The following is a 12243-nucleotide window of genomic DNA, read 5'->3' on the forward strand; positions in this document are numbered from 1 at the left end:
ACCTTCGAACCATTTGGCATGGGTGACCCTACCAGTAGAAGTTATTATTACTCCCGCCTGCACAGCTCCAGGGCTCATCGGAACGCACAAGTCCTTCTACCACGTCAAGGTTGTAGTCTGGGGAGGGGATATATATATATATATATATATATATATATATATATATATATATATATATATATATATATATATATACATACATATATATACATATATATACATATATATATATATAATGGGCTGACACAATATATTTGTGTTATATTGTGTCAGCCCATTATATATATATATACATATATATACATATATATACATATATATACATATATATATATATATATATCATGGGCTGACACAATATATTTGTGTTATATTGTGTCAGCCCATTATTGTGCCGCTCGTGTGAGTTTTTCCGTACAATCGTTATATATATATATATATATATATATATATATATATTATATATATATATATATATATATATATGTTTATATTTATATGTAGTAATCATTTTTCTTGCTCTTCAAGCCTTATGCTGATGATCATGATAACCATTTTAGCTGCTGCGTGCAAAGTCAGACACAGGAGTTCTCAAATGATGTAGCCTTTACCTTTCCTTTGGGATAGGTACTAACACTGATCTTACAAAGTCTCTGACAACTTTACTTTGTGCCTTATTCATTCTAACGGTACGCAATTTTTCCTACGAAGTTAACAATACTTATACTAGGCTCATACTTAAAACGGAGCAACGTATCAATAATCAACGAACTAGTTCTTATCTCGCCATATTTCCATTCACGACTAGAAATTATTAAGTATTTGAGTTTAATTGTATTATTATTGGGATAGTACCGTCGAGGTTACCGGCAGTTTAACTGAGATGACATGGGAAGTTAAGCATATATTTCTCAGAACGATTTATTCCAATCGTCTTTTAAATATTATGCATATGAGTATTTATTCATATTTAAAATAATTTTTTCCGGCAAAGGTACCAAGAACGTGTATGAAAGCACTTCCAAACCAACTCTGCTGGAGGACCCATTTGGCCCAACCGAAGTTAGCGAGGAAAGTGTGGCAGCTCTATAAACTTCTAAATGGCCCAAAAGAAGGGTGTTCTGTTGACATTTTCACAATATGTTTGTGCGTGTGTGTGCATCCAGGGGTTGGTCGATCCGAGGGCCGGAACACCTTTCGCGGACGAAAGAAGGGCACGACGCCATCCGATGCCACTCACTGCCGCGAGGGGGTCGGAGCAGAATTTACGGCCGTGCGTGCGTGTTAGTGTGTGTCGAAACCATCAAAGGACTACTCTCGTGAACTTCGTGAATTTCTCGACGGCAACATTTGACTGTCATTTCTCGAAATGGATTCCGATTGATTTGCCGGCGCGGTCGAACGCAGTTGCCCTCCTCCGGCGTGGAGCGTGGGCGATACATTGATACACATACACGTCATATCGATATATTTTTCGTATTATGATTTGATGTATGTATCAGCATTTTTTGTGCCGATCATCTCGGTATGATGAAGTGATATAACTAGGGTGAATTGCTGTCGACTAAATGACGACATGGGCTATTTAACCGATACACTAAAATGTGTAAGACATCTTTGATAAAACAACATGGATGAGATTGTTAATGAATTGATATATCTAGACGTCAAAGTCGATACTACGATTTTTACAGCGTTGCCGATGTTAGCCATGCGCTTAGCTTTAGTAAATTCTGAGTTCGCCCCCGTATGATACACGGTAAACCTCCACGTTAGGACCATGGAGGTACTATTTGATGTATCGTTGATAGAGGAAATGGGCGATGCTTTAGTCGCTATTTCTCGAGAGATCCGCTTCCGCCGATTCCATTTTTCTCTCATCCCGATTTTCGAAATTGAAATAAATAAGCCAATCGCTCACCCGCACCTCGGGCGCCGCCCTTCCTCCCCCCAGTAGGAATTCGTCCAGAGGCCATCGCAGCGATTTGCGGTCCCTCCGAATGAATTGGCTCCGACCCGGAAGTCCTCCGAATTTCTGCCCGAGGAGTGGTGGGAGTGTCAAATGTAGGCCTTGGGATACAGCAACAAAGGGCAATTGATGTTCGCGGCAACCCACGCGCCAACCTGCCCGCGCCTCCCTCTCGGCCGCGCCTTCGTTTCCTGCCCGCGAGCCATCGACGCGCGATGAAATCCCTCGACGCCAATGGACGTCAGTGGGAACTGAGACCCGACTGAGGCTCGGGAGTCTCCTCTTCCCCCAAAGGAGTGTCTCCCTCGCGTGAGCCCTATTGCAATTAAAAGAAAGCGAATTCTGGTCATAGACAGAACCAGGCCAAACGCTTTCAAAGGCCTACGCCGATTTCCGAGGGTTGTAGAGGATTCTGTGACGGCTGACATTTTCAAAATGACAATTCACCCTCTTTTTTCCGTTGAAAAAGTATGGTGTGGAGATTTTTGTGCGAAGCACAGAATACATGAGAATCGAGATGTTGCGTTGGCTAATATACTGACTTCCCACCGAGAGGGCTCGGGTTCGAATCCTGGAGACGGCATATCTTTTTCCTGATCCCTACTTGAGGTGCTTTATGTAGCACTTCGAGTGAGTACGCCGTCCGTCGGATGGGACATTGAACTGCGGGCCCCTTGGCGCCTTTCGTCAACAGAGTAGGCCAATGCCGACGCCGGGTTTCTCTCCGCCCTTCTCCCTTTCCTATCCATTCTTTATGGCGCAAGTGACCTCAGCTGTAGGTATATACTACGAAGTAACTACTACTAGTACGGAATATTTTTATGATAATAAACGACTTTGTTAGTTGTTTTATTAACTATTATATTGAGCGTATTTGTGTGCCACTTGGAAATGTGGTCACAGAAGTAAGATGATAGGCGCCAGAACTAGAAGATTCTAGGACCCCTTCTTCCCACGGACAATACAGAATAGCAAATTCAGAGTTATAGGTAGCAAAAATTCAACCTGCCACACTCAACGTCTCGAGAATAATTAGTTCTACTCAATTCCATGCACTGTCGCTAACCTCGGGTGTTTTTTTGTCAAAATCCTTTCTTTCCGCATGACCACATTAGCATGTCATTAAATAATGTAGTGCTCTTTACAGTATTGCTTGCTCTGCTTTGTTTCTTTGTATCCCTCCCCTTCCATCCCTCGTCTCTCTCTCTGTGGTGGTGACCCTCCCGCTACCTGCAGCCTTGGGTCACATTCCCTACCTGTATCCTTGGGGAGGAGAACGTTGCATGCCCATGTCGCAGTGGAATTTCGCCGTGTTACTCATCAAATTCTACATTTTTACAGCATCCTGAGGTGTAATTGTTTATTATTTGATAGTATGCATATATTTTTACATGCGTGTAATTTGAAAGGATTTTTGCATTAATGCATACGCCACTGTGGGTGTAGGTTTGCATGGATCTGTTGGTTTTACATGTGGTTTAATTCTCCTTTACGGGTAGTGATCTGACACCCCCCGCTGCACGCCCTTGCGGCGGCTTGCGTGGTATTGTGTAGATGTAGGTGAGATGCAGATAGGCGCAGATTGGAGACTTTTGAAATCTAAGCGTGGAGAAGAATGGAAAAAGGACGCAAAAGAAAATAAATGAGCCAGTGCCAGTGTAGTTAGGGAAAGTTCCGAAGGAGGAAGAAAAAGCAGATGTGGTCGGAGGTTGGGGTCATGTGCCAGAGGGGCAGTGTGGAATGTTTGAAGACTCTGGTACGTGTCGAGAGGGGAGAAGGCGAGGAGAGGCATTTCGGAAGGAAGGCGGGAAATGCGCTGAATCAAAGAATAGTCGATTGTCATGCGGGTTTTTGAGCGTTCATTTAGTTTGGCGCTAGGCGTGGCTTATAAAGGCAGTGCTTAGTCCCCGTGCACATTAAAAACTTACCTTGGCCATTAGGCTGCTCATCTTGGTAGGAACCGATTTATCCTAATAACCACATAGTGCTTTGAACGCTCGTTGTGAGATTCACTCATGTCGACCACATGTGTTGTGAGACTGCCATAGTTGTGAGATTCACTTATGCATGCCTCCACCCTTGATTCCGTCTTTTAGCCTCCGCAAACTGAAACGACCAAGAAACCTCTCGTGGTTCCACACCTGGATTTTCGTCGCGCGCACCACTTCGGTGTCAGCGTTAAAATTACCGTGGCGCCATTTTCCCAGCGCCTTCTCACGTTTCGAACAAATAAATGCGCACTATTACGCTAAACTGTTTGGCCACGCATTATTTTACCGTGGTATCCGTGATCCTAATGATAAAACAGCTTTATCTGATAACTTAAATGCTAAACGTATAACGCTGGTGCGACACCTGGGAATTAGAATTAAACTTAAAAAAGTGCGTAGTGATACGTGTTTGGAAAAAGGGCAATTCCCTCCCGAACACCTAATGCATTGGGAACACCGAAATGGAATGTGCAGATCCAATGAAATACCTGGACGTTACCCTCACACACGATCTCTCGTGGGCGAACACATACGAGGAATATGTGGACAAGCTAACAAAAAATTAGGATTTATTGGAAGAGTACCGGGTAAATGTGATGGAAAAGTCGAAGAGAAATGTTATCTTTCCTTGGTTAGACCTCATTTAGAATATGCTACAAGTATATGGGAACCTCACGAAGTTGGATTGATTGCCGAATTGGATCGCGTGCAGCGTGGAGGGGAGCTAGATCTGTGAAGCGTTGTTACGATAAACTTAGTGGCGTATCCAAAATATTAGAGGTGCTAGGCTGGGGAATCACTCAATGGAGCGAAGGTGGAATTGCAGAATAAATCTCTTGCATCAATTGGAAGGACATATCTCGAGCAATGATATTGAAAACGTATTATCACCCCCGTCGTGCTACGGCAGGAGAGATCATATCAGTAAAATTAGAGAGATTAAGTGTAGAACAGATAGTTTTAAGACATCATTGTATCAGAATAACATTGTCCGGTAGGGTCATGTTCGGGTAAATTAGTCTGGTGTGTAGTCACCCCCTGCCACACACGCTGATGGTGGCTGGCAGGGTACTAAAATACATAAATAAATAATTATTTTAAAAATTTTATAAATACACCGCTTAAAAGAGCACTGACCCATCAGTTTTCCTTCTTTCCAGACTGATACTTACAGTACTGCGAACGGCGCATTAGTTACATTGTTTCTTTTTCTGATTGTTTCCAGGTTACCGCTGCTTCAAGGCCGTCATGTTCCTTACTGGATTCATCTTTGGCTCCATCATCGTATACCTAATATGTCTGCAAGAGAAGCTGCTTCCAGCCTATGGGAATGTTGGTAAGGATCATTTTCATTTTTATCATGGCGGTTTGAATTAATTTATTTGTTGATCCCGGCCTTCATATTTGCTTTGTGAATTAAATGATTTATTTTAACATGTATAATGATGGTAAATTTCATAAATAAGTGTTACATTGAAGTAGTTACAGTTTTGGAAGCATGTGGGAAATATGTATTCAATCCAAATATTCTTTTCAGTGCTCTGCAGGAAAGGGTGATTTAAAAAGTACATTAATACCGAAAAAAAAGGAAATTCGCGCTTACCCTATGAGTACTTGATATTCGTCTAGAAGCAAAGACAAGCCTAGTGACACAGAGTGGTAAGGCTACCTACTGGTTAAAAACCCGGTTGAAAGCAAAAATGCAGATCTTCGCTTGTGACAATTTTCTTCCAGGACCCTACCGCGAGAACCCCCTTTGTGGCCCTAATTTATTTTAATTCTTCGGCCCTTTCAGCCTGTTTTCATGTCTTCGTGAAAGGAGAGGAAGAGAATAGGGGTGTTGAACGGGATGAAGGAAGTACTCAGAGATGAAGAGGGACCTGACGTAGAGTAGGTTGCTGGATTGTGTTTTGTTAGGAGACACAAAAATTTATTTGGTAGTTGTGCCCATCTAAAGCCTACCTTAACCGGAAGATAACAAAGGAATATCAGGTTATTTCCTGCCAATCCTGAGGAAACCGTGTCGGTGGCCTCAGGACTTTAAAGCATCTTGTGTTGAATAAAAGTGCAATCGGAGACGTCAAATGTTACGCGAACTTCACAAAAATATGTTTTTAAGAAAATATTAGAAATCATTTACTATTTCTAACCTATCCTACAAATGATTTCGATATTGTCTGTGATTGATTCAACGAATCACAATTTTTAGGCTTTTGGGTGATAACATTTCGATTTTGGAACTAACTAATTCGTTGTGTCGTAGAATTTGAACACGACTAAATATCTGGACATAGTTTTGCTTTGTTATTGTTTATTTGTGCTACGAGATCGTCTACGAGGCAATCGAGAACTGCATTGGTGATATATCTCACCCTTTTGAATTGTCGTTTCTACTAACCAAAATTTGTCGGTTGTTTACATTTTACTGCAAACTGTGAAATAATGAATAATTGCGCAGCTTTACGAGATTGGCACCCTTATGCAGGTGTGCATTCGCTATGACCAAAAATTTGACTCAGCCAATCGGCAAATACGAAATGCGATCGGGTGAGTGACGCACCACTCCGCAGATGCCTCCTCGATCGAAGGGAATTCCAGCGAAAGGACGCGTTCGCCTCACTCTATGTATGTGTGTGTGTCTAGCGGTTGGGGTGTCAGCCAATCGCAGCCTCTTCGAGCCGCAGTGACGAGGATTAAACCCACACCAAAGCTCTTTGAGCCAGACGACTCATTAAACAATAACTCGCTGGGCAATCCTAGAACTTACCAGCGAGTTTGAGCAATGAACATGGGTCTTACGTTGATTGAACTGAGCGAGGCAATTCAATGCATTGGTTTATGGTATGTTCTAGCCTCACAATTTGCTTGACATTTATTCATTTATTTATTTTGCATTAGTCCGAAAACAGCACTTCAACCTTTACACCAGACTTCGAACATTGATGTAGCAATTTGACAATTACATGCACCCAAGTAATTATTGCTCTCTAAGTTAGGCTCACCGAATCTCACGGGGGTTGATATAGAGTTACGGCATTGTTGATGCCGGAGAGATTTTGTTCAAACTCGCCAAATTTTATTTTATTAATATTTATGGCATTTATTTGCAGGCTCGACGCGCTCGTTGATTTTAACCTTCATAAGTCTCATTTTTCCCACAATTTTGCACATTTTAATTGGGTACCAGAAAGCACATTCTCTGCTAATATTCCAATTAATAATTCTATGGTCGGTTTACTTATTAATCAACTCCGGAATTTCAGTTGAATCAAGGTCTTGCCCTTTCATTCTCCTTCATTATCATGTGAGATTAATCGTAATAATTTATGAGTTTTATTCGTTCTATGCAATAATTTGGTATTTCTAAGGAATGACTATGCTTATTATGTGACAATTTAATTTATTTAGTCAATGTAAATAAACGAACTGTGATTTTGCTGTTGAACATGGGGAGACGGTTGGCGATCTGGCGTGATAGAATTTCCCGGAAGTGTACTTTTCCATGACATGGTCATTATCATTGAATATTGATTTAATTGCGTTATTTATGCAGATAAATGAAGTATGAATCTATTAACTTACAAAAGATGGACCCTAGATTATCGGACCTCTAAGGCAGAATTGTTCCGGGTGAGTGTCTTTAATGGCACAGTCACCTGCATGTATAATCATTATAATTTCATTTTATTGCGTCACTAATTTAAATCAACGATTTTTGCTTCGATTTTTTGACCCGAGATGGAAATGGTGCTATATTGTGGAAATATTGGTGTGGTGTGGTGGAAATATTTGCTATGGTGGAATTTTCCCTTAGTTTTATATCTTCACGATATAATTACGATCGTTAAAAATTCATTTCATTGCTTCACTATGTTGATTAAGAAGTTGCGGCTGAATTATTTGACGAGATTCAAAGATGGAGGGTATTTTTTCTACGGTAGAATTTTCCCGCGAGGATGTTTTTCCACGATATTGCTATAAATATAATTGAGGATTAATTTCAACGCGTACTTAATGTTAATAAACCAGTTGTGATCGTATTGAACAAGTTTTTTGAAGAGGTATAAGTGCTTCTCTATGATAGAATTTTCCAGGGAGGGTATATTTCCACGGAATGGCTATGAACGTATCTCACGCCTCCCGGCCCTCTCTTGTCTCGCCAGGAGTGGCGCTGGGCGCGGGCATCCTCTTCGGGCTCATCACCATGCTCGTCCAATACGTTGGGCTTTTCATGACGGGCTTCCACACGGGGCTGTTCACGGGCGCCGCGGTGCTCTCGGCCCTGGAGGAGGTGCGCCGGGGCCCCGGGGGGACGAGGGGCCCCGGGGGTAGCGCGTGGACGGCCGCCGGCGTGCTCCTCGGCTCCGGCCTCCTCCTGGCCGTGCTCAACCTCCGCTGGCGGAAGGGACTGACGGTGGCCGGCACGGCCGTCTACGGCGGCGCCATCATCTCCACCTCCCTCGACTACTTCGTCGAGAAGTTCGCCATGGTCAACTGGTTCTGGGCGAGGGTGGCCCTCAAGACGACCAAGCCGCACCACGCGTACCACGGCCAGCCGCCCTTCCAGCCCTGCTGGTTCAGCTGGGTCATCCTCTCCGTCTGGCCCTTCGTCGTCATCGTCGGCATGGTCACCCAGTGGGCGGTCACCGGGCGGGGAATACACCACCAAGAAAGTGAGCGCCTTTCATTACCTTGCACCACCCCCTCACAAAGGCGAATTTTTCGGAAATATTAGTGTTCTTTGGCACATTTATTCTGTTGAAAATTTCATGCCCCTGAACGAACCGAAATAACCTTGTATTTATTTATACTAAAGTGCCATTAACAAGGATATCACAAATTCATTTTCATTCAAGGTACTTATCTATTAAAGTCTTGTTTCTGGATGGTTGCTAATGGCAATTACGATTTGTGTATGCACGCTGAAAACAAGTTTTATTCACCCTTTATTATTTCCTTTTCTTAGTTTATTCATAACTTCAGTTTGACATCATGCTGACTGTATTTCTTCCTCCACCCTGCTTTCATTCAACATCCTCCCTTCAGATTTGGCCTTTAGCTTAATGATGTATGTTGGACATACCTCTTAGTTTGCCCACCACTTGTTGTACTGTGTGGATATGTGAATGACTTCTAAAAACTTACTCTTTGTGGTTTGAATCACTTGTGGTAGCTCCAGAAGCTCAGTTCTCAGTGTGGTTATGGATGTTCTCAACCTTATTATGAACTTGCCGGGTTAATCAGGGGGTTGATGCATTCGCCTGCTGACTCAAAGGTCAAAGGCTTCTTTGGGCATGCGTCTGTTGCCTTTAGTGGTTTGAGGAGCATGCATTGGAAAGGCGGGAATAGTTCATCAGGATCCCAGGGGTGCAAAAATCGCCTGATGCACTTAGGGATCGCCCATCACAGCTCCCCACTTGGTCACTCATAGTGAAGAACAATGAAAAGTTGGTTGTACGATGGTGAGGGCAATTTGCAGGGGTGACTCTTAGACTTTCGATTTGGGGATATTCATAATTTCAACATTTTTTTAAAGTTTATGGGATCAAATTTACATACATCATGTTGCATTATTGTCGACAATAGCATACGGATGAAGGTGAGATTTTGATGGGCTTGGGGACGAAAGAATGTAACTTCTGCTTGGCATGGCATGAACCGCCCTAAATAGTCCACATTACAGGGCATCATTTTTAGCTCCAACCACTCTCTACCTCCAACTCCATCCAATGCGCCAAAAATCGCCCTCTTTCCAACAGCCTTCCTTCTTCCCATACCATGCCCAGTATTTTTTCATTCATTTTCCATCCTCTCCATGTCACTTTTTCATTCTTCTCCATCCATCCCCACTCTTTATTTTCTTTGCATCTTCACTTGCTCCTTGCCATCAAATTCTTCTTTGCAAAAACTTTTGAAAATTAAAAGGGATGTTAACAAGGAATGCATTAGCATATTATAAGAACAAAACTTTAAGACATAGATCAAATCAATATTTATATTTTGTTCAAAACAATAGTATTATTACATTGCTCAACCTATTAGAATTATCTCTCTTTTCTTATGTTGATAAATGAGAAACAAAATTCCTTGGATATTCAGAATGATTGATTTTCTCATCACCTTCCTGCCCCTTATGATTGGTTAACTTAATTACTTTGTTTAAAACATGTACATGAACCAATTTTTTTAATTGGTACTTTATAACGGGACATTGTGAGCAATCCTGGTGGCATGCATGTGCCCAAATCTGAGTTCTTTTGAATAATCACCACCAGTAATCACTTGCTAACTAATTACTTAGGGACATTCAAATCTTGAATATGTGATAACTGGCATCAATGGGTGGAGGAAAATGATACTGCCTTGTGCTTCCATTGGGGACTTTCGCCTTAATCAGCCGAGAAGGAACAAAGAGCACCTCAAGTCAACTCATTCAATTCTCCACTGCCAGTGCTGCTCATCAGCAATCCATGCCTGCTCGTCCCTAGTTCCTCTCTTGTTTTTAAGGTCCTCTCTCACCGTCACTCATGATTGACACAGATGGTGAAAAATTGTTGAATTCGCATTACTGAGCATAGGAGACAACATGGAATAGCTTAAATCTTGGCCAGCTTGGTGTACGTATATGCACTACTATTCTTTCAATGTCATTTGAATTACAGTGTTGAGTTACGGGGTCATTCCCTACATGTTAAACAAATCTTGCTACTATAAAAGAGAGCTATTTGCTTGCTTGCTAATATACCTCCTAGTGATTCTTCCTTGCCTTTTTTTATTAAGTTTGGATTCATGATTGTATATGGTGTATATATCTTTAAGGTTCGGATTCCTGTGTATGTTAATGTAGAATCTTATCAATCAAGACCTCTACTGTATATCCATGGTTACTTGCTAGTCCATTTTACTATTTATCAAAATAAATAAATTGTATTGATAACGATATACTTTTGACCACGTAGCATCACTGATGGTAGTATACTTGTTAAGGTTAGAATAGACACAGTAACAAACCACCGATACATTTCTAAGTCTACCTATCATGGCACTTGTAACATAGCATAGACCACAAAAACCATTTTTCATCTAGGAATATCATCTGTACTACACCATCTAAGTGACATGACATTCCCCCCTGTCATTATATCATCAGACTTGCATTTCACTCTGCACTGCAGTCCCCGTTGCCATTCATCAGCCCCACACGCTCTCTCCCTCACCCCAGCCAAAATGGTTCCCTGCTCTTCTCCTCCGTCCACCTCTCCTTTGCCCCCCCCCCCAATCTTACCCCCCATCACCAATCTAAATGCCCTGCAGCCACCCTCCCTGCCTCCTTTGAATTTAGCCCAAAAACCCTACTCCATCTCCTCCCTCACCATGCATAGTCATTATTAATTCTTTTTCATCCATTTTTTCATCCTTCTCCACACCCTTAATTCAGGATTTAAGTATGACTTTCTAGAAATAAACTGTGAGCCTCTTGACATAAGAGGTAAGATTTAAAAATCAAGTCAAATGCTTGAAGCATTAGTGCTAAGAGACTGAAAATGAAAGCAAATTTGCTTTCATCGCAAGTGCTTAGCAATGCCTCCAATGTGTTTAACTGTTTTCTACCATCTCCCTTATGATACATTTATGGAGGGCGAGGCAGTGCAGTCCCTATTAACCTTCCATGTCAGCCTTCATGTATTGACGCACTTTACTGGATTTGATATCCTAAGTAAAAGTGGATGCAGTCCATTCTTTTCCTCTTCCATATTTCACAAGCTTCTAATGTGTACTCATCCTCATGGCATGATTACCAAGTTTCCAGAACATTTCAAAGTCATACTCCGCATCAAAGACTTTGCTAATCATATCTTTACATCTTTACTAAAGGTCCTCATTGTCACTATGCTCTTTTAAAATTCTTCTTCATCAAAGCATGCGATGGCTTTTTGCTGTGCCCATCCTCACCTAAAGACTTCTGAAATAAATCAACCATTCCACTCACTGTTTTAATGCTTCCCAACTTAAATGGAAAACTGCTAATTTAAAATGATTGGGGCATCTCTAGACTGAGGGATGGTGAGTGTCCTGGGTGGGAGGTTGTGTGCAGGGCAGGGGCACTGCAATAACCCCATATCTCCTCTGAGATTTGGAGCTCAATTTAAGCCATTAGCCAGATTTAGCCTCTTTGGGCATCCGAAGCTCTTTGCCTTGGCCCTTAAAGGGTTTTTAATTTAAAATTTTGAATTCAACTTTTTGAGGAGAAGCTATTACCCTCAAAAATTATACAAGAGAAAT

General features: G+C 41.8%; 1 protein-coding gene across 1 annotated transcript in view; it reads left to right on the forward strand.

Moving 5' to 3' along the window:
* The window catches only part of LOC139696905 (uncharacterized), a 122171-nt gene that overhangs the window by 99712 nt on the left and 10216 nt on the right, over positions 1-12243 (forward strand). Inside the window, exons 2-4 of the mRNA XM_071595786.1 lie at positions 5186-5296; positions 8124-8633; positions 11399-11449. Of these exons, the coding sequence (XP_071451887.1) occupies positions 5186-5296; positions 8124-8633; positions 11399-11449 (672 nt within the window). The remainder of the gene's footprint in view (positions 1-5185; positions 5297-8123; positions 8634-11398; positions 11450-12243) is intronic.

The sequence above is a fragment of the Hetaerina americana genome, unplaced genomic scaffold (genome assembly GCF_022747635.1).
Source record: "Hetaerina americana unplaced genomic scaffold, ioHetAmer1.1.p SCAF_7, whole genome shotgun sequence".
Lineage (NCBI taxonomy): Eukaryota > Metazoa > Arthropoda > Insecta > Odonata > Calopterygidae > Hetaerina > Hetaerina americana.